Source organism: Zerene cesonia, chromosome 20, assembly GCF_012273895.1.
Source record: "Zerene cesonia ecotype Mississippi chromosome 20, Zerene_cesonia_1.1, whole genome shotgun sequence".
Classification (NCBI taxonomy): Eukaryota; Metazoa; Arthropoda; class Insecta; order Lepidoptera; family Pieridae; genus Zerene; species Zerene cesonia.
Window position 1 is genome coordinate 1,823,523 of NC_052121.1, and position 23,258 is coordinate 1,846,780.

The 23,258-nt window shown below is 35.6% G+C and overlaps 5 protein-coding genes across 6 annotated transcripts in view; 3 read left to right on the forward strand and 2 right to left on the reverse strand.

The window, feature by feature from the left end:
- Positions 1–14,268, reverse strand: part of LOC119835314 (serine/threonine-protein kinase 17A) — a 164,621-nt gene extending 150,353 nt beyond the window's left edge. The window contains exon 1 of the mRNA XM_038360068.1: positions 13,678–14,268. Coding sequence (XP_038215996.1) covers positions 13,678–13,823 — 146 coding nt within the window. The 5' untranslated portion in view covers positions 13,824–14,268. The remainder of the gene's footprint in view (positions 1–13,677) is intronic.
- An 876-nt stretch (positions 14,269–15,144) lies between these two features.
- Positions 15,145–17,584, reverse strand: LOC119835315 (DNA-directed RNA polymerase III subunit RPC9-like). Of its 2 annotated transcripts, none has more exons than XM_038360069.1 (4): positions 17,463–17,584; positions 16,426–16,546; positions 16,013–16,165; positions 15,145–15,299 (listed from the first exon to the last, which is right to left on the reverse strand). In XM_038360069.1, exons 1-4 carry the CDS (start codon positions 17,468–17,470, stop codon positions 15,207–15,209), a joined length of 375 nt encoding a protein of 124 aa, XP_038215997.1. In that variant the 5' UTR covers positions 17,471–17,584; the 3' UTR covers positions 15,145–15,206. The 2 variants fall into 2 exon arrangements, with proteins under 2 accessions (XP_038215997.1, XP_038215998.1); XM_038360070.1 differs by lacking the exon at positions 17,463–17,584 and adding an exon at positions 17,333–17,455.
- Positions 17,585–18,846: 1,262 nt separating this feature from the next.
- Positions 18,847–20,034, forward strand: LOC119834828 (glutamine synthetase cytosolic isozyme-like). The gene has a single exon (XM_038359337.1). It carries the CDS (start codon positions 18,847–18,849, stop codon positions 20,032–20,034), a length of 1,188 nt encoding a protein of 395 aa, XP_038215265.1.
- Positions 20,035–20,266: 232 nt separating this feature from the next.
- Positions 20,267–21,475, forward strand: LOC119834829 (glutamine synthetase 1, mitochondrial-like). The gene has a single exon (XM_038359338.1). It carries the CDS (start codon positions 20,267–20,269, stop codon positions 21,473–21,475), a length of 1,209 nt encoding a protein of 402 aa, XP_038215266.1.
- Positions 21,476–22,283: 808 nt separating this feature from the next.
- LOC119834940 (plasminogen activator inhibitor 1 RNA-binding protein-like) overlaps positions 22,284–23,258 on the forward strand; it is a 2,942-nt gene continuing 1,967 nt past the window's right edge. The window contains exon 1 of the mRNA XM_038359495.1: positions 22,284–23,256. Within this exon, the coding sequence (XP_038215423.1) occupies positions 22,460–23,256 (797 nt within the window). The 5' untranslated portion in view covers positions 22,284–22,459. The remainder of the gene's footprint in view (positions 23,257–23,258) is intronic.

Below are 23,258 nucleotides of genomic sequence, written 5' to 3' on the forward strand. Positions count from 1 at the left end.
TCGAAAGTTATGAGGTAACAAATCTAAAAAAACAAACAATCAATTCCTTTTTTGAAGTCGGTTAAAAAAAACCGATTAAGAACCCATAAACGCATACCGCGCGGTACCTAGTGCTTAAGAACTTACGAAACCGTTTATGCAAATCGATCCTGGGCGAGAGTGGGAAGTCACCGCACTCTATATTTATTAACTGACACTCAATTTCCCTTTTAAAATAAGCAGAAACACAAGCTTTATAAATAAAGCGTTCAATTAATGACTCCGCCGCCCTTGTTGGGCTATGGAGCTTTCTCGCATGCGAACAGCAAAACTGAGTAGTGTACTAACTATGTGTATGTAATGTAATAACTGTGTATAAGACGATGCTAACTTCCGACAGTCGCTACGGTATGCTGGTTAACGTATCAGCTACACAACCGAATTAAAAATGAAGCGAAAGAAGAAGAGAATAGACAGCAATAAAATAATGGAGAAAAAATTAAGTCATACTCAATATAATTCTCTACATTTGCATATAAATAAATAATAGCAGTAGATACTATGTACCAGGCATATAGATATCTTATATTTAGATCTCTATGGAAGTAGGCTATCAAACTATTAAACTATTTTGCTAACGAATGCATATACATAATACTCTACGGTATATCCACACGTAAAACAACAAAGCAATCCCAATGGAAATAACGCAATGACTTATACAATTCTCAGCTGAAATGACTTCATAACATAAACATTACCTACACCTAATGTTCAAATGATTATACTATTACTATACTAACCAATAAATAACTATACTCAAATACACAATATGTAATTACACGTGAACGCAGCCTACAAAAACACGAGAGTCGCTAAATATTGCATTTATTATAATGGATAGTTTCGCTTAATTTCCTCTAATCAATCCACTCTATTTACAGCCGATAATTTATCATACAAATCTACACAATTACCGCCATTATAGACCATGCGTATAATCTATTGAATTTTAATGTATTTTCGTGCACATACCTTCACCAATCCTAAAAAACACGGAATATTTTATAAAAAAAACTCTAGTTTGTTATCTATTTATCCATGTAAATAAAAGAATACCTATATATTAAGAGAGCACACTGTACCGTAAATAACCGTTTTAATCATTAACTCTATAGAAAAAACCCATACATAAATATCGTCTTGTATATGTAAACAATATATATATCGCAGCCAAACATTTAAACAGCAATTATTTGTCAACGTTCGCTAAAGACACAAACGACCTTGCAACGGTGAAACACTTAAACAAAGAATGATCGAACATATGAGACGAACCGGACCGAGCATGCTGCGCAAACGCATTCCTGATTCGACGCGCACACACGCGCGCACGGCGCACACACGCAAACATATGAATATGCACGTGATTAAACAAAATATCATTTGCACTCATGTGGTAACGCTGCGGCTGCGACGCTGTCAGCGGAAACAATCGCATTTGCACTTTAATAACGAATGCCAATAACCCCGTAGCTAAGGGTAGATATACGAATAAAACCGAACAAGTTTAAATTCAATTTGTGAGCGCAATCGATGTTCCTTTCGAGTATTATTTCCACATCATTAATAACTCACTTTTCCTTAAATAATTTATAGGTGAATACAAACTTGCTGAATTAAAAAATACAAATAAAATGGTCATTATGTTAGATGTAGTGCCATCGGTTTCTTGGACGCAAATAAAATGCAATTTTTATTTACTGCAGATTGTTTTATCGCAGTGTGATAACGATGTTGAACGTATCATTTGTATTTTACTTTGCACAGATACGACGTAATGCGCCCAATGAAAAATAAACCTTTTCACCAATAAGTATCTACTTACACTCCGAAATAATGCAACGGGCAATGATAATAATTCATTGTCAAAGGCACAACCGATCCGCGAAAAAAGTGGACAGAGTGAAAACACGTTGCGTTATCGTCACGGAATCCATACAAAAACCGTCACGGTAGCGACTTCAAGATCGTTCAACTAGATGCCAGAGGTTCTCGTCGTACATAATGGCCGTGACCTCCCCGATATCGCTGAATGACCAGTCGGACCCGCAGTCGCTTTCTTCTGACCCCCTTTTCATAAACAATACTTCGTTCGGCACCGCTCGCCGAGAAAGTGTTCAATATGAAAGCAACATTTGATTTTGAGCTAACTGCGATACGTGCATTGGTCACCATAAACACTCTTACTTGTTATTCACTCCCAGTACTAATAATTCTGAAAAAACAAAATAAAATATCTAACAGACTAATTTATAATTAAATTCGGCGTAGTGTTGGGCTCCGCAAAATGTGTTTATGAAGTAATACAAAATTTTGATATTTCTTCTTGAAAATACATTTCCTTGAAACATCCTATCTGTGTCTAGTTTTATTTTTAATAACGCCAAAACAGAGCGCCCAAGTGTGTCATATAATTTGTAGCGGTATCAGTCTATAAACAAGCTCGAGATAGCAGTAACGATTTGTAAAATTATCAGAATGGATCATATAAATTGTGCGGCCCAATTGGCATGATTTGAATGTAAGCGGAGCAAATCGTAAATCGACAGAAAACTATGCAACAAACAAAATCATGCAATGTGAGCCACGCTGCTCGATTCGGCACGGAAAACCGATATTGGATTACCGATTCCGCAGATCATACATAGTGTAAAAGGGACTGTAAACATTGCAATCGGTAATTTATACTCTAGTTTTTGTTACAATGTAAATCGACAAACAATTCAAGGGGCGTCGCTCGGCACAATGTGGGTAACAGCAGATGGTGCATGTCACACAGTTTGTAATAAAATCATATCAACAGTTGATTCTAACAACAAGAAATCGTGACGTCATTACTCCTGTGTTGTAACGAGATATATAATTTGTTTATATGGTCCGTTTAAATTTGTGTTAATATTAACTAGTTTACAATATGTACATTTAGGCTGAGTAAGTGACTTAAGTACCAAAGTAATCGTACCTATTACGTAAACGTAACAATTGTAAAAATCATTCCGAACAATGAATGGTTAAGGAGCATTTAATAAAATGAGGATGTAGGAGATCTCAAACACAAAACAATGAAGGTCATAAATCACTGCTTCCTTCAAGTAATAGTTCCATCCTACAGAGTCTCTGCGGCGGCAATCCGGCGCACTATCTAAATTGATGGCTTCCGGTGTACGTTAGAGCACAGAATCTATCGCACAGATGTCTGCGTACGCGACACACTTCATTTGGCGTTGCGCGCGCGCCCGTAGAAAGTGACACTTTGTCATCGACAGCGCTCACCCAAAATCGAATAAATCGACGCGGGAAAGGAATGGGCATACACGTAGGTCACGTGTTGAAGTGAGATAATTTAGTTGCAATGGAACATTTCGCATACACAACCGTTTCATGGGCAATCTCTTTTCACACTTCGAATTTATATTTTTAACAGACTTTGTCTAGTGACACTTGCAGAATTCAAGTGTCAATAGAGTACTAATAGACAGAATATTGATATATCTCATCATCGACAGTTACCATAGCAATCACAGCAACTACTCAATCGTATGCAATTTCCGGCCATGTAATGATTCGAAAACGGTTATATCGATCGAAATGAATATTCTCATAAATAATCAGCTCGGTAAAGATCAGGAAATTAATCGTGAATATAGCAAATAAATAAATGTAATGAGTACATTATAAAACGCGGTTTAAACATTAAGCTGCGATAACTGATATACCAATTATCTTTTCATTACGCTGTCGTCTTGTTCTGTAATAAACAGACTCGTTGAACCCATCAACTGATAAGTGATTATATTTCCAACGGCTCTATAAGCATCCCTATTGGTTTTCCGCGTAGGCGTGGCATACGTCGGAATTAATTAATTTTTCAATGTGGGACGAACAGAACAACAAATACGCAAGATCGGGTTGCACTCGTTAATCAACAGCGAGGAAGACGCCTCGTTGCCTTTGACAAGAACTCAGTGACGACACCCAAGCGACAGTCAAACGCTAATGACCTTTTTACGCTACCCACTTCATCAATGCTCTATGCATTTTTCAGACATAGATAGGACAACGACCCCGCGCTAGCCGCCCAAACGGAAGAACTCCAAATTATTCAGCAATAGCTATGCAAATCACGAGTTAGTCATGAGAAAAAGGTTAATGAAATCAATAATTAATGAATTTAGCTTCACTGAGGCGAGGCGACAATGAGTCAACATCTGGCGATCTGTTGTCGATTGCGTCACCTCAGATGCTGAATCTTTTTTGCTTGGAAATAATATCGAGATATTAGACAGGACAAAGACGACGGACAATGGTAGAGCACGGTTGAAAATTAGATGCCGATATTCTATAAAGCCGGTAATATCACGGAACAATGGCTGCTAAGAGAGGCCAAAATAAAGGTCATGGTTCTGGCGAACACTGTTAAATATTCATGAATGCATTCGCATGGTATTGTGCATTATGGCAACTAAGTTTTCAATATCTCCGCTACATGGGTTACGATACATGCATCCCAAAATACAGGTAAGCTATTCCTTATAATAATATTCACGTTAGTCACAGGTTAGAACCTGCAATTTAAATTCCTTTCAGCTAGAGGCAGCAAGGCTAGAACATTGGGGGGCGGTGCTGCATCACACGGTTTATGCTAATGCACTGTCGATACAAGTGACCACCCCACCTATAGACCGACATTAATTCATATTGTTAATCATGCATTCCTAGCTGGAACCTAAAATATTTGTTTGGATATATTTAAGTTTTTCAAAGCTAGAATCAAACGTTAAAGAAATAATAAACGGCAGATTATGTAAATGCGTATTAGTTATATTTGTTTGCCTAGGCCTTGATAGTAATCATTTCTGTAGCAAAATATGTATAAAATAAAAAGACGTCAACAATTTACAAGCTGCATTCGATACTCGACGTCATGAAAATTAAGTATTGTGTTCGGGTGGATTGTATTACGACACTAAAAACAATGTTAGGTCTATTAAAGGACGTTGTTCATTATTATTGCGATCTCTAAGCGGAATGTAGACAATGATATATTTTGATTGCGTTAAAGATTAATCGAGAACGTTCGCCCGTCTGAAATAAACAAACGCTTTTAGATGCAGTTTAAAATGTTTTGCTCACTCACTGAGCAATAAAAGTTGAACCCATTGATATTGTTAGTTATATTCACTAGTGGTAATATTCAAATTAAACTATATTACGGTATTATGAGATTTCATTTGTTATCTCCACATCGAAACATGCGTATTTTGAAGCTTAGCTGGATAATATGCTTGAAATAACATTCTACAAAATTCCAGTATCAAACAGTGATTTACAGAAGCAATAGTTTAATCCAATCCATAGCGCTATCTCGAAACATTCACTTTAGCTATAATCCTGCCTGGCCTTGTAGCCTGTACCGAAGACGCATGCGATCCCGCCATTGCAGAACTATGACATTACATTTCTTACCAGATTGAGCCGTCTCAGGCCACGTGAGATTTACAGCGGTAATAGCGAACGCCCTTCCGCCGGTCTGATAAATGGCCCCTCTAATTATATTTACGCAGCAACGGACGGAGCGCGATAAATCCTTGTGGAATGCTAGAATACGCAGCCGTTTACGGCCAATACGTAACGGCCATAAGATCCATCACCGTCGACATTCGTATTAGTATAAAATTAGGGGAGGGATAAAATCGTTACGACGTCTCCGATGACTATTTCTGTTCCGAATCAGAGGGTGTTCACATGCAGAGTCTATAAACGGGACGTAATGTAAACACGGAGGATGCGTTGCCAGTTGCCCCGATGTCCTAGGTCCTGGTTGCGGCGGATGTATACAATTAGAGACGTTTCTATTTGTTGCCGTGTCACTGAACTCGCCCCAAGGTTAGGGAAGGGAGTGTAAACAATCTAGACGGCGAACCGCATCCATCAAGTGGGCAAACAATGAAATCGAGACGTCAATATTACCTCGCAGCCCGGCCGTCGCACAATGCCCGAGTTAAATTTGCAATGTGAGATAACGCAGCTGTGATAAAGGTGCTAAACATAAACCTTAGTCATTTCACCGAGTGCATCTATAACATTGTGATGAACTAAACATTTTGTTTAGATATACACAATAAAACCAATAAGTCCATAGACATGTTAATGTATTCGAATACACAATTTGTATTATATATTACACATACAATTTTTGTTAAAAGTATGATGTAAGCGTTCAAACAATTAAGTGTAATCTGCACGTAAACCTTCAAAACTCAATGCCATAATACAAATTAGTCAAGAATTTCATAACACAACACGAAAACGGGTTACGTTTTAAGGACACGGATGTATTTCTCCGAATTCGGGAGAGCCCGGGTCAGTATTACATCACATTTGATATTTTCATAACACTGTGAATCACGTTGGATTCGACACGACGTTTATATTCTGGGTCAATCGTATCCTTATCCAATTGTAAGTTAATAAAAAAATTCGATAAAGCAAAACAATGAGATACGATTTTAAAAGTGAAGAACGACCGCTTAGCAATGTTGTTTCTACACTTTAAGAATATCTATACGTTACTTTAGAAATATGAGCGAGCAGTACGCGGCGTGCCGATATTATCACATAAAATGTTTCTTACTTTTAAGCCTCTAAATCCTTAGAAATTCTACCGATCACAATCAGCTGCAGACGATTTACAATTCAGATGCCCAGATAACAAGGATCATAAATAAGTGACACGTCGATATCTGCCAAGAATGTAATCGGAAACGTGTGATCGGCGCTTCAGTCTTCTCAATGACACATTTATTCGTAGCCAACGCTGACATAACCATCTCGATCTTAATGCGGTTTCTTATTCTAGCCGTAATCAGGTGTTTCAAGTCCCGAAGTACTTATTACCGCCTATATCTAGGCGCCGAAGGTCGACTAGACTTTCGCTACGCGCTGTAACTACATATAGTGCGTGAGTAGCCCAACCCGAGACGGAAAATCTAGTCGCCTACGCGAACGCGACACGAATATCACGCTGTGCCGGCGTCTATCAAATTATCATACACGTAATCAAAAGTCGGCACAGAGTCGGCTTGACATTGGTCCGATTGTAACATTGTGTTTGCTAACAATACCAGAGGCCTGCATTCCAATTGAGATGAACGGCTGTCCCCATTCGGCAGATCACCCACGTACCTATCGGTTGCACAAGCTAGACGCGTTCTAGTGCAGGTGAGCATTTGCGCACCGGTCAACCTTGAACACAGGGCGTACTCTCGCTCATTCCAGGATGTATCTGAAGCGTGACGATTCGGTTAACGACAAGTTTCTGGGGCAAAGCTATTATGATCTACGTCTCATACAGGAAATTGGAAAAAATAATGAATGCGGGAACGAAATAGCGGCCTCTAATTAGAGGGGCAATAAAAAGTTCTTCTTCGCTAGGACAGATAACTTGGTGACGATGGCCGGCGCGAACGGACGCGGCGACCTCGCTCACACCGCTCCATACAGATCGGGTTTCTTTCCGCAAAGTCAAGATAACTGCGGCACGAGAATCGATACATACTTGCGCGACTTTGAAACTCGCCTAGCCTTATTGTGCCCTCTTTTAGCCGTCGTCTAATAAAATAGGAAATAGCCGGTCGGATATAGTACCTAAATTGACGTGGAAGTTTCCTCATGCCATAGCAGTTAGTCATAGTGTTGTGGGCCGAATGGATGCAGCTAAAAACGGCGTTCTAATAATCAACTCTATCTAAAATAGCCGTGTGACAAACGAAACTGAAAGTGATGCGTGATGCAACGGTCCCGAATTTAGTTGGTGCGAGCCAGAGCAGTGCATCGGCCGCAAGGAACGCCGGGGTTGGCGCCGCGCCTGCCAAACCGTTGGCATTTCGCTAATGACACGAATAAGATATTAGCGCGGATAGTCGACGAGGAATTTGACCCGAGTATTCGGGCCGCGTGTCGAATCCAAATTAACTCCGCCGTTATTACCATTGAAATACATACGTTCAAACCCCTATGTCTAAATTTTCCTACTGCGATAAGACACGTGTAGCAACATACACAACACGACAATTGATTATTCATGCTATAAGAACTCAACTCGACTATAACATAACACCAACACGCTCATTCTGAGAAAAAAGTGGATTGATAACATCACAATTTGAATAGTTCCACTGATCTTTCCTATAAGCAAACAATGCTTTATACATTTCTGAAACGGTAGGTATATGATTCACTTGGCAATACCAGACATTAAAAAGCAATATTGGCGGTGGGGTGTAAAGGGGAGTGACGGTACAAACAGGTCGGAGGTACGGGCGGTCCGTCACCGCACGAAAGTGAAACCTGACGAGTTACGACCAGCTGTAGAAAGCCGCCGATAACACACTCTGTGCACCAAATCTGCTCCCGAACGAAAGGCCCGGGGCGACGAAGAACTACCAATAAACGATCCCTTACGATAGCGTAAAATGTAACATTGAAATGGATTTCACTTAAACTACTGCCCCCGGCGTCCGATTATCGGATCGGGCCGTAAATAGCGCCAATTCGATATAGATGTTTTCGATGCAATTTTATTTTATTTACGTGCGACCGCCCGCAGCTCTGTTCTCTATGACTTGGCGTTAAATCGACTCGTGTGTGTAAAATTCTTACATGATTAATCTCAGTGAAAAAGATAATTAGTCGTACCGTGCACAGCGCAAAGATTTATAATCGTAAACCTGATTAGATTCACAGCGTATGGATAATTATTTTAATGATATTACTATGCATCGTAGGCATATTTTAATTATGGAGTTTTGAAGTAGGAAATAATAGAAACAACCATTATATGTAAGTTTTGTCAGTGTATCATAATCGAAGAAAATCGCGTACACGTTACTAAATATTGATCGAACAAAGAACGTAAATTACTTATCTAATCGAAATACCGCAAGAGATAAAATGTAGGCAGATAATGAACGGCACAAAACACCAAGAACAATGACTTATTAAAGTTCCGCGGTAAATACTTCGCCGTATGAGACAATTATGAACTTGACACAAAATCAGACTTCTTAATAGCTTTTTGTCGTACGGACAAGCGAACAGCTTCCTGCAATTTCGTAATGTTTACATTTACGGTTAAAGGCTATGCAATTTTCGCTTCATTTACTGATAATTACGTGAAAATATGAAATATAATTATAATGTCAAGTCACAATATGGCAATCGCTAAAAATACGCATATCTCACTTTCCGAACATGATGTTACGGCGGCTTATATATTATATTCAACGAATTATAAACTGTGGAATAATTGAAACATCGGCGTTATGAGATTACACATACTCGGGTATGCACACCAGTAAGAGAGTCACCCAATTAGATATCCTTTACGTTCTACAAACAATGTGTCAGTGACCTTCCTAGTCGGTTAATGAATATGAAAACAGTGGAAAAATTGCGTTTAATCACTCGCATTGGATTTTTAATGTCTAAATAACTTTTATCTTACTACGAAGGATATGTATGTGATATATATACTATGTAACTGTTTCTATAAGTAAGTTCTTAAAATATATATAACTTTTCTGCCCACCAACATAAGTACTAAATTGTTTCATTTGAATAATTTCTCATTATTTTTATATTTCTATTTATAGATGGATTTATATGTGTATATATATTATATACATATAATAGATATAACGATGGAACGTGACTAAATACTAATAATTTACCATAGTTTTCCTTCCTCATCCTTCAATTGCTTTAAAAATACAATCGAACGTAATCACAAAATAAATGAAATAGCAAACGAATACTAACGAAAACGAACCCTTGTTACTGTTACCCCAATTTTGATAACCCACAAACAATATCCTAAAACGGGTTAATTATTTCGCAGCATTGCTTCGACCCCGTTCTGAACGGGGTCACATCGGAATTTATTATCTAAACAGCATTCCACTGCAGATTTTATCCCGCGATAAAATTTCGCATGTTTCCAACGAAACCTTTTAAAAACAAATTAAAAAACGAACAACCAACAACACGTCATGGAGGAATAAAAAAATACGCTTTTTTTACCAAAAGGCAGTTTTTATTACGCAATATTTTTATGGTTTCATTTTCTAATTTTCCCATAATACCTACAGTACGCAATCTAAAACGCTTCAAACATGTGACGTACATATCAAGTATAAGATATAACGCAAATAAAATGCAATGAGTCACGGTTGGCATATATCTAAAGGTCGAAGAAACAAAACATGGTGCGTTGATCGACGACAAGTTGCTATACATGTGTATGCTAAAGTTCCTATCTACTCGCGTTATCACCACCACAGATAATAATATAATCCTAGGACAATATGCCCACTTGCTAATAAAGTATTCATATTCATGGCAACATTCAAAACATATTTTATTTTATCCATTAATTACAACTAACAATTACACAACCATTAAGTGTTTTACAGTTATTTCGATACAATAATTGTCAACTATTATGTGCTGTTTGTATTATGTTCCTTAGACTTAAAGACTTCACAACATTTATCATAAGTACTTCGAGATACGTTATCGATCTGGTAAAAACCAGAAGTTTTAGCATCCAGAACATTCTAAGTTTCGATACACTCTACTAAAAATTATAATAGTAGATTTTTTAAATAAGCGTCTTCTCACGCTCAAGCATATGATATTAGTTACGATATTACATAAGTAAATTATAAATGTATGACCCTACAACTTCAAAAACTGTTACTACGTAAGCGCTTAATGTTACGAAAAAAAATGAAGCTCCCTTAGACGCTGAGCAAATATATTATGCAATAGGAATATTTGTTTATTTGAGACATAGAGAATTAATAAAACACATATATAATGATACATCATCTAGGCAAAAGAACATACATTTTATAAATATCATAGACGATATATTGATCCGAACGACGAACTTGCCCGCAGGTTTGTAAGCGTTAGAAATCCGAATTAGAATAGAAACTGTGCATCATTGTTTCGTGCTGGATAGATTTACAATCGATTATTCGATTTAAACGAATAGCAACTTCATTTCTCGATTTATCACTTGATCAATTTCACTTTCATCTATGTATGCATAGTAACCCTACTAACATAATAGATGCGATATGACTCTGTCTGTATATATCTTCTTCACGACAAATCCATTGAACCGATTTGGATGGAATATGGTACAATTATGTCTGTGACTCAAGAAGTTAAGCTAAGGATAATTTTTATTCCGGATATTCTACATAATGGGAACCATGTGGAGGAAAACCACACAACCAATTTATTCACGCAGGCGAAGCCACGGGCGGAAAGCTAGTAATGAATAAAATTTATTAAATAATTGTAAGTCACTGCAATGATTTAAAGAAAACATAAACCCTACTTAATGGTTTGAAACTAATTTATGATAATGAAATCAATTTATGCTAAAACGTTTACTTTCGAAATCATTTATCATTGGAGACTAGTTAATTGTTGTTTTCATTAAATAGATTCAAAATTAAATAGTTTTAGGCTTGAATTGTTTTGAAACTATACAGTAGTCGAAATACAAAATCATGTTATAATCCTTATACACTTGTAAAAAACGTTGTACTATACGATTCAATTAAGAATAAGATGAGTCCATAAACTAGTGTCACAAATAATTTAAAAATACAATTTACTTAGAAAGACTTTTTGTATTTTAATAACTATGTATTTAATTTTTTCCTTTTTTTCACATTTTAGATTTTTTTTTTTCATTTCGAAAATTGCATAAATATCTGTGACGTCACAAAATGGCGCCGAATCGAATCTATTCTTAGTCGAACCGCATAGTACGAAAAATTAATAATCATCATTGAAGGTAAAATTGTCGGGGTTAATGTATGCCCGCGTCGAGTAACCGCACAGGCTACAACGAGGGGAAAAGTTGTCGGGCTTGTCCGTTCGCCACGTTCCACAACTATAGCTGAATGTTGTATGTACTTTCGTGTGTATGCGACTTTGCCCAGTCACGTTTTTTTAACATAAAAATGTGTATATAGTTACGTCTCGCGAGGTAACAACCTTCAGCCTCAAAAAAAAAAATATTTATATGAACTCTGTATTTAAATTAGATTAAATTATTGAAATGAAATTAAAATGTGCAGCGCATAAAAAAATTGTGCCTACATATTATTTCACATTATTGTACGTCATAATTTTCAAATGGCAACACTTATCTGTGGCTATTTTAGAAATGTTATTTATTACCGACATTTATTTTTATTTCTACACTTCTATTTATTATTAAAAATAATGCCAACGCATATACATATGTAGTTTTATATGAATACACAAAATTTCAATTTTGATTGATGAAATTTTGTAAAAAGTTATCATGGTCAACTTAAAATCCCCCTCAATCATCCATATATTGTATCCAGATATGTAGGCAAGTCTTTTCTATTTTGAACTACAAGGATTTAAAATTATGAAGTTGTGTTCTGGTACAAAATATCATAATAATATAAAATAATGATGCTAGGTTTTGTAGGTATAAAGTATGTATCTGAATAATTGTGATAAAGTTCTATCTATGTACTCTTTTAAAGATTAAATTTTAAAAAGGTACATATAATAAATTTATTATGATTAGCTTCTGTCTTGTAGGCTATGTAGGTATAGATTATAGGGTATAGATTATAGGGTATAGATTATTGTAGGGTATAGATTATTAACATTGTTGGAAAAAAAATTGTAGAATTTACTTTCTTAACATTTAATTTAACTTAAACTTTACGAAATCAATATCATACTAGGCATATATGTTATGTCTATAGAATAATATAACCAGTTGTGTGTACAACACATGTTACACTTTTTAATGATACCTATTTGCAGAAAAAAATATGTCTTATCTATAATTATCAAGGTACTCGGCTCTCATCAGTCACCTTTATCTGAAGTGCCCAGTTCTATCTTAGTCATTTTACTGCCATATTGAGATTAATATAGTTCACTTTACAATATAAAATAGTATAAAGTACTTAATTATATAAGTGTGTTATACATTTGTGTTATTGTAGATGCATTATACACACAAGTACATTCAAATTCAAATATATTGTAACACAATATATCAAGTTATCAATATCAATGATGAATTACTTCACAGTTGCTATTTATCAGTACTATTATCTGTAGAAACTGATTGTAAAATAATATATTTATAATTACTTATGGAGCTTTATTATTGCATTTTTGTTATTTGTTGAAAAGTTAAGCCTAAAATTATATAAAGCGCTCAGAATAATGTTATTCTGCCATATAACATTTCATGCAATTAAATGAAATTTAACAATATATGTAAAACCCATTAAGTACATTGTAATGATAAAATCTAAAGAAGTTTATTGAATTGATAAATTCATAAAATGAGGGTGGTTATTAATTATATATTATATACATTTTACATCTGTTTTTTTTTTTTTGGAACTACGACGTGTCAGACGAAGAGCCTTGTTTGTTGAGATTTTATTCTAAAAATTATATTTAATCACACCGTTGACGACACTAAGTTACCTTGGCTGGCAGCGATAAGACGGTTAATATCAACACGTGATCACTTAATATTTTACTGACCTTGCGAATGGGGTTTGTTCGACGTGGTAAGTGTCTGTGATGGGATCCGAGCGCATGATGCTTCGCAGCTTCTCCTCAGACAGCTCCAACAGTCCATCACTCGCTGTTTTTATATCAGCCTTACATATTCCACTCAAAACACTCATTTTGAACGTGTAGACGACTGACGAACCGATACAAACAATCGCTAATGTCACCAAAAGAAAACACTATTTAGTCCTTATTACCAAAGTATCACTTATACGTTACAAAGGCATCAATTAGGCCATAAGAAACATTTTAAATGCCTCCGGTTTCTCAAAAGGTAACTGAATGCTCTCCCATGTCATTGCGAGAAGCAGTTACTGTTACGAATGCTTCAGCTTCACTTAAATCGGCACGTTTAAACAAACATTTGTATCACTTCATAATCAAAACGAAATAAAACAAACTGTTTATTTACACACGCGTTTCGAGAAAACTTTTATAAATTTGATAAACGCGGCAGGACAGCTGCGTATCGACGAGTCGATCGCACTTCGCCATACACGTTTCTGCCAAGAGAGCTAGTCGCGGACTCCCGTCTCCTAGCGACCGATACATTTCAAATTCCGTTGCGAGCGAATGTCACTATTCAGTTGTTTCAAGTTCGAAAGTTATCGTACGTCACTTATGACATCTAAGTTAAAGATATGCTTACTAGATGGCGCTCATTCTCTTTTTATTATTTACAGCATACATTACAAAATTTAGAAAAACAAGCTTAATACACAGCTCCTGAGATATGATAATTATTCTTCATTCATTACAAATACGATGTATTTAAAAATATAGTAGTAATTTTTAACGTAGTACTGAATTTATTTTAAGGATGAAGGTTCCTAGCGACATCTGTAGTCATCTGCGAAAAATTTAAGTACTTTACTGTGTGTGACTAAAGATGGCGGTATTACTACTCTATCCTTCCCAAAACATCTTCCTATTTTATTATCTATGACCATAGAGTAAACAAAACTTCTGTAAATATTCGTAATTTTAAATATTTGCAACAAATGCAATATTATTGTAATTTATATACTGGCTACTAATATAAAAGTTCATGTATATTATGTTATATGGGTTAGAAATTAAAAAATAATAAAATAATGGAATTGTATGTCTGTAACCTTTTATTTGGATTTTGTACTTTTTACATCGAGGTCGACTCCTACTTCTTCTTCTTCTCTTTTTTAATTGCTTCACCAGGTCGACTCCTAGGAAGTATTATCACCTGAGCGTAGACGGTAGAACCCAGTTCCAGGGATGATTAAAAAAAAATATATGTGTGATATGTCCTATCTTATTCGAAAATAAAAAAAAAGCTGTGATCTGTTTCCTGGCGCCAGAAGGAGACACAGTTCGAATGCATTTAACAAGTCTTACTAGAAACTTTGCTACACAGATCAGGACACAGGGTTAACATTATGAATAAAAAAAATAATGTTTTATTGACTGTTTATTGTATAAAATCGATTATTTACTGCATCTTAAAATAAATTTTTAAACTAATGTTAGCTAGAGGTAGGTGGAAAAAACTCATTTACAATTTGAATTATTTTTTGTACATCATCTTCTGATAAACGCTCCTCACTTTCTTGTACAATCTGTGGAAATAAACAGACAACCAAGAGTTAACTGTGCTGAAATATATCCAATAATGGTTTGCTGCAATGGAAGGGTATTCAATATGACGAGTTTTAGCACATTTAAGTGCCACATTTGGTATTTATATTAAAACACGACAAAAAAATAGGACCACATGAGCCAATTTTGGAGCTCTAATATTGTGTCTATTCTAAACCTGGTACAGTGTTATTTGGGAAAGAAATCAGTCATTTTCCTAAAACTTATGGGGGACTTATATGTTTATAATGAATGGGTGAAGTGGTAGGGAACACTAGTTAATAGTTATAAATATTACTAAGCTATTGCATGTATCCTCTCACCTTCTCTGAATTTGTGAAATATTTTCTTAATTTGAGCTTATTTAATCTGGTTTTAGTCTTTTAAACAAAATAAAAATCTTTACTTATTACACTTAAATTTAGAGAACCACTTTAACTATACTACATAATAATATTATAAGCGCAAATGTCTGTAAGTATGGATGGATGTATGTATGTATGGATGTTTGTTACTCTTTCTTGCAAAAACATCTGGACCGATTGCAATGAAATAGCTGGTCAACTGGAATAACACATAGGAAACTTTTTATCCCAATATTTCTATGGGATACAGACTTGCACAATTGAAACCGCAGCGAGCAGCTAGTACTACATAATTATATTTGGGGATGTTAGAATAACAAGTTACTTACTAATTGTATTTCCAATTCAGTTCTTGGTGGAGTATTAACCATCATTAATTTCTCTAATTTAGTCAGTTTGAATGATTTCATCGCTTCCAAAAATTTTCTTATGGTGTCTGCAGTTTGGTTTTTACATTCTGTGTCTTGTAAATATCTAACAGTCTGAAAGGAAATAAATAAAAACTTTGTTAATATACCAGTATTTGGTCATTTTTTTTACTACAGTGTGATGAGGGTGAGGAAAAGGAAAAAGGCCTCCAGCTCCCCCACTCACCATACGAAGCACAGTGGCATACCACTATTTCACACCAGTTTTTTGTGGGGGTGTGGTACTTCCCCGGTGCGAGCTGGCCCAATTCATGCCAAAGCGTGATTGACTCCCACAACAAAACCTTTTTCCTCTTATGTTACTTTATATTTACCTCATATGTTACTGTAGCTAAAGATCCTTCTCGTTTATGTTTCTTTTGAGTGTTATCTTTCAGTGTCTGTAGTATCTGCATCACTTCATGATTGCAAAGAAATGCACTGTTAGCTTTAATGCTGAAATAAAATAAATGAAATTTAATGAAAAGGTTTAATTTTTATTCTAGCTTACTAACTGCTTGTCTTGACCATGGGGTGGGGCCTTGTTTTGTGACTTTTTCAAATTTCAAAAGGTTTTAGTTATCCTTATTTAATTGGAGAAGAAATTTGGTTAAAAATTCTTAAAATTCAATCAACTTTTTTTTATTAGAAGTTAGTGGAGAGCAAAGCAACTAGTGTGTTGGTTGACTTTGAATTACCAACTGTCAATTAATAATAGGCATTTCTACAAAAATCGAATTCAAAATGGATTAAAAGTATCAGTTAATTTATAATAGCTTTTAACACATTTTACCTAGTTAGAATTTGTTGTAACAAAAGATGTTGCAGTTACAGCTAATTTTTACTAGGAAAAATAAATTGTAATGCTAAGCAGGTTTTAACTTTGGACATAACATAAACCAAAATATGAACGTTATATGTACATAGATTAATGTTCCTAAATAAATTATTTACATCTCATTTTAATTATACTAAGTTTAATTTCTCATTATGTGCATCTTATTTACAGTAGCAACATATTATAATAGTTTAACCTTTCTATGCCCTAAATATTATTCTAAATTCTAAATATTATATTTTTATCGAGTGAAATTCTGTGCATATGCTGGGAGTATTACTTTAATATACACAAACAAGGAGAAATAACATGGGGTGTCAATTTAGTTCTAATAACCAAATTTTTAATTCAGCACAAATTCAAATAAGGCAATTTTGCAAAGGCAACTACTTGGCAATGCTTACATATTTGATTTTGATAATTCTAAACATTTTGTGTTATTCACAATGATTTCTGTATTCTATTGAAAGTTTGTCTTGATTCATGTGTACGTTGTTGTATTCTATGATTTTGAAATGATTAAGTTTAACTTACGTTTCCATTAGGTATTCAAATACATTTACAAACAAGCCAGTAGGTACCTAATACGTTGACATTTGACAAATGAAAAGTGACGGTTGACAACGCGAAGACTACCAATCACTATAGATAATAGACAAAAATTAAAACACATGGAAGCAAACCAAATATAATGTAGGTAGCACCATGGACGTAGTACATAAACAGGACCAAGCATTTTTTGCTGAAAAACGAGCCTAGCGAGAGTGCTAGTGTGAAAAAGATGTGTCCGTTTTTTAGCAGCATAACTTTAAGATTTTTCCAATCTATTAAATAAAGCAGTCTTATAATCAGTTTTTATGTAGTACTCAACTTTTTTGAATTTTAGAAAAACTTGTTGTTGCCCAGTGGCCGAAGTTCGACCACAATTTTTATTCATTGTATGCGCTTTTATACATTATAATTGAAATATTGTATTGAAATATTAAAATGTTGGTTAAAATAACATTTAAAGCAATAAAATACTTACTACTTTTGAACTATAAAATAAGTCTGAAGGAAATATTTAACATGCTCATACCCACATAAGGGCGTATTATCTGCCCTCTTACAAGTACGGTGTCGTGTTGCAGGGTACTTGCTAAACATACATCAGACTTTAGGTACATAGGAAGAAATACAATCTAAAATTTTTGATTCCAGCTATTGAGACATTTGTTGTTAAAGCAATGCAATGATATGCCAGTTTAAAAATAATAATTAAGCATAAATAAGAAATGTTACATGAATTACTTATACGTTATTTTGCAAAAATCAATGCGATAATATTTTATGATTAATAATTGTAAAAATAGTTATCTATGTATAAAAAGAAAGTGGTGTTAGTTACACTATTTATAACTCAAGAACGGATTAATCGATTGGCGAGCATGCGAGGAAAACCCCGGATGTATCATTCGCGTTACTACATGGGCAAAGCCGTAGGCGGACAGCTAGTATGAAATACAACGTTTGTTACAAGTTATCGGAGCCAAATTATTTGGAGAGGAACATTTTTTTAAATTGGCACTATAGAATATTTACGCAGGCAAGATGAAAGAACGAGACACACTGCCTTAATAGTAGCTACTTCTCTCGGCTCAGAAAATCCTCTACATTGAGCCCAACTGGGAATATTCTTTTAGTGCTGCAAACATGCAATTTATTTTATAATTTATGAAATATGCAAAGAATAATAAAAGAATAACTGAAAAATATATGAATGATTAAAAATTATGTAACAACAACAGTATTACAATATTTCATATAACTATTGGTATAATAAGTATTATTATAAGTGAGGTAAGCAGCTTACTAGATTCGTAATACACCCTCGAGATTTTTTTACATTATGTTAATTTTATAATCATTATATACTAAAATGTCTTTTCTGAAATTGTTATATATTGAGCGCAAGTTTTTGAAGATTCCAATTTACAGAAGACATTCTTGTCGACCATTTAGTCAAGAACATTTTAGTTCTGGATTTTCAAAAGTCAAAAGCCCCATTAATGCGTATTACAATCATTATATAAATTTACCATTGCCGAAAGATAAAATATTAGCAACGTATATATGGATTGATGGAAGCGGTATAACAATGCGTTCAAAAGATCGAATATTGGACAGAGTTCCTTGCGACCTCGCAATGGTGCCGAAATGGTCTTTCGATGGAAGTTCTACCGGTCAAGCAAAGACTCAAGACTCTGATACAATGTTGATTCCCTCGGCTGTTTATAGAGATCCATTTCGCAAAAGTCCCCATGTGCTAGTTTTATGTGAAACATATTATGGTGATGGAACCGCTACAGCAACGAATCATCGAGCAAATTGTGCTAGTGTATTAAGTAAGATTTCAGATGAAGAGCCTTGGTTCGGTATAGAACAAGAGTACACTATGTTTGATTCAGATATGTGGCCGCTTGGCTGGCCAAAATGCAGAGGGTACCCCTCGCCCAAATCACTTTATTCATATTGTGGAATTGGTGAACATGTCGCTGGGAGAGAGATAGTAGAGTGTCACACTAGAGCTTGTGTCTACGCCGGAATGGATTATGTAGGTTCTAATGCAGAAGTAATGAAAGGGTCATGGGAGTATCAGGTAGGAACAAGTTTAGGCATTAAGGCTGCTGATGATCTTTGGGTGGGACGTTATATTTTAAATAGAATAGCCGAACACTATGGTGTTATAATTAGTTATCATCCAAAACCGATGGGAAAAGACCAGCCAGGTATAGGTTGTCATCATAACTTTAGTGTAAAAAAAATGCGCAAGGATGGTGGTTTAGGAGAAATAGAGAAAGCATGCAAATTATTGTGTGAACAGCATGCAAAATTAATTACGAATTACGGCCTTATGGACGGAGAAGAAAACAAAAAGAGATTAACTGGTCAATTCGAGACAGCATCATACGATTCTTGTAGGTGGGCGGTAGCAGACCGCGGAGCTTCTGTAAGACTCCAGAGAAGTGTCGTATCTAATAAAAAAGGTTATTTAGAAGATCGACGTCCAGCGGGTGACTGTGATCCTTATAGAGTGTGCGCCCTTCTCGCAGAAACGTGCTTGTAGCTAAATATAAATTATTTATACGCAAGGAGGTTTCGTATAAAAATTATGTATGCTTGTAATTGGCTGAAAAAAGACGATATCCAAATGATTTAAAATTTTCAAATCTCAGTCAATTATTTTAGATTGTTATAACACCAACAGAAATTTTCTCGAATATTTACTAATGAAATTTACAAAATTTTTGTAATAAATTAATAAAAAAGAAGTAAATACAGCAAACGAAGAGTTCAAGATGAAACATTTTTTAAAATGTCTTTCTATATTACAAAATCACAACAATGTGCTTTTTACACCAAAACGGTATATGCTCAAACAATCTATTAACCACATCATGAGCAAAAAAGTTATGGATAGATATATACGACTGCCCGTACCCTGCAACAAAGTTTTGGCCACCTACTGCTGGATTGATGGATCTGGTTTGAATATGAGATGCAAAGATAGAATTCTGAATTGTACTCCATATTGCGCTGATGCGGCACCAGGTTGGGCTTTTGATGGAAGTTCAACTGGCCAGGCTACTACTGCAAACTCTGATACATCTCTTAAACCAGCCGCCGTATATAAAGATCCCTTTAGATTAGAACCTCATGTAATTGTTTTGGCTGAAGTATATATGGGCGATGGCTCAGCAGCAAAAACAAATCACAGAAAATTCTGCAATGATTTATGTGAATTTCACAAAGCGGAGGAACCTTGGTTTGGATTAGAACAAGAATATACAATGCTAGACGTAGATGGCTGGGGCTTAGGTTGGCCTAAAGGTGGCGGCTTTCCTGCTGTCAATTATGAATTTTCTTATTGTGGAGTTGGCGCTAAGTACATAGCTGGTAGAGATGTTTCTGAATCTCATACGAAGGCCTGCCTATATGCAGGGTGTGACTTCGAAGGTACGAATGCAGAAGTAATGTATGCGTGCTGGGAATGGCAAATAGGAACTACAATTGGTATCAAAGCTCCAGATGACATGTGGATGTCTCGATATATAATGTCTCGAGTATCTGAAGATTACGGGGTAGTTGTTACATATCATCCTAAACCAATGGGGCCTAAGCATCCTGGTGTTGGTATGCATCACAATTTTAGTACCAAAAGAATGAGATCTGATGGTGGATATCAATTTATTGAAGAATGTATTAAACGATTAGAAAAAAATCATATGAAACACATGAAAAACTATCAACACGATGAACAAAGTAACAGGATGCGGCTGTCGGGGAAGTTTGAAACGGCGCCATTTGATAAATTTTCTTGGGGAATAGCGAATAGGAAAGCCTCTATTCGTTTAGGAAGAAATATAAAAGAAAAGGGAAAAGGATTTATGGAAGACAGGCGACCAGCTGGTGATTGTGATCCTTATTTAGTCTGCGGTTTACTTATGGACACATGTTTAGGATCAGTAGGTAGTGGTGGTGGTGGTAAGGGAGGTAAATGTAAGTAAAATTCAACCATCGATTAGCGTACTTTTTATAATCTGGTTATTTATTGTTTCTTATAAATTTGATGTCACATTTCAATACAAGGTTTTACCGAATTTTGTAAACTTTTTTGAATAAAATATATTTTTCAGAAAAAAAATTGTATTTTATAACTTGCATTCTACATATTTACTACTCCAATAACAAGCTATACAGATAATTACCTATTCACCAATTAACTTCGCCTCTTTAACTAGTTAAAGCTTAGACAAATAATTATTTTTAATAAAAATCAATCACCTTCAAATTGTCAGAAGAAGACCAAATTTAAATGGGAAAAAAGCATAAAAATCGGTTCATCTATTAAAAATCTATCTCATAACAGACAAAAAAATATAGTCGTATTGAAAAATTCCTCTTTTTTGAAGTCGGTTGATAAGCTTAATTTGATTTTTAATTTTTTAAACAAATTTAACTGGTTTCTCGTTTTTGTGGACTGATAACATATTAATACAAATAAATAATTAAAATGTGAAATTTAATATTGAAACACATCTTATTGGGGATTTTATACATGATTGTTTAAATAATAATTATAAGTTAGGCAATTTTGTGATCAGTTTATATGCGCTTGTAAAAATTAATAATAATATTTTCTTAAAACATGAAATTTTGTGCCATTTATGTATTATATTAATAATTGGTTAAATCAAAAAAATCTAAATATTATTTACATTTAGAAAATGAACCATAGATATTTATCATGGACTAAATTTATATATTTTAATAATTTTGGGTAGTGAAGATTCTGAGCACTGGCAACTTTAAAATTGCGGCCATTTTCATTCTTTTCTCTATTCCTGCCGTCATATGGCGTATAGTGTGATAGTTTGTCCGCCATATTAAATGAAATCAATAAAATAAGACAAAATGTCGCCTTACTAAGTGTGTGAAATTAATCCATCAACATCCAGTTTTTGTGTAGTTAAAACATCAAGAGGATCACAATGGAGAATTCCTACGGTGTGGGGATCGATAATAGATACGCTCTTTTCTTGGACGATGAGTCCGATCCTCTTGATGCGTTAAAAGCGCGAGAGCAAGCAAAAGAGCTCAAAAAGAAGACCAAAGAGGCCGAAAAAGAGAACAAAGGCAAACCTGAGGCCAAACCTAAGAGCGGCAATGCTGTCGTAAGGAAAGGTATTAAGGAAACTCAAAATGTGAAGTCTCAAGAAATTAAGAGCGGTGAACAACAAAAGCCTAAAGGACCGCCGCGAAACAACGAGCGCAATGCGGAACGTCCGCCACAACGCCGGCGTGAAGATCGCCCTCAAAACGGTGCTGTAGAGGGCAAGGATGGTGCCAGACCTCCTCGACGTGAACTTGGAGATCGCAGGCCTAACTTCGAAAGACGTAACTTCAATGAAAACCCCGAAGGTGGTGAACGTCGCGGACCAAGGCCGCCGCGCGAACCGCGTGACGGTCAGCGTGGGCCTCGACCGGGTTTTGACAACCGGGGAAAACGTGAGTTCGACAGGCGGTCCGGTTCCGATAAAACCGGCGTGAAACCGGTCGACAAACGTGAGGGTGGTGGTTCACACAATTGGGGTACAATCAAAGATGACCTCGACGAGTTGAACAAAACCGGCTCAGACGCCGATGTCGCTGAAGAGAAGCCTGCCGAAGCGCCGGCCGCCGGTGCAGGTGACGGTCAGCAGCCTGAAGCCGAGCGCACCGTCCCCGCCGAGGAAGAGCCGCGTGAGCTCACCCTTGACGAGTATAAAGCGCTCAGGAACGCTCAGCGCA

Excerpts from the sequence above, each read along its gene's own strand:
- LOC119835315 (XM_038360069.1), bottom strand. Across the intron at positions 16,166-16,425 it reads TAGCTACAGTAACATATGAG|ACTGTTAGATATTTACAAGA; the intron begins GTAAATATAAAG and ends ATTTCCTTTCAG. Across the intron at positions 15,300-16,012 it reads CTGAATTGGAAATACAATTA|ATTGTACAAGAAAGTGAGGA; the intron begins GTAAGTAACTTG and ends TTATTTCCACAG.
- LOC119834828 (XM_038359337.1), top strand. The coding sequence starts at position 18,847 with ATGTCTTTTCTGAAATTGTTATATATTGAGCGCAAGTTTTTGAAGATT.
- LOC119834829 (XM_038359338.1), top strand. The coding sequence starts at position 20,267 with ATGAAACATTTTTTAAAATGTCTTTCTATATTACAAAATCACAACAAT.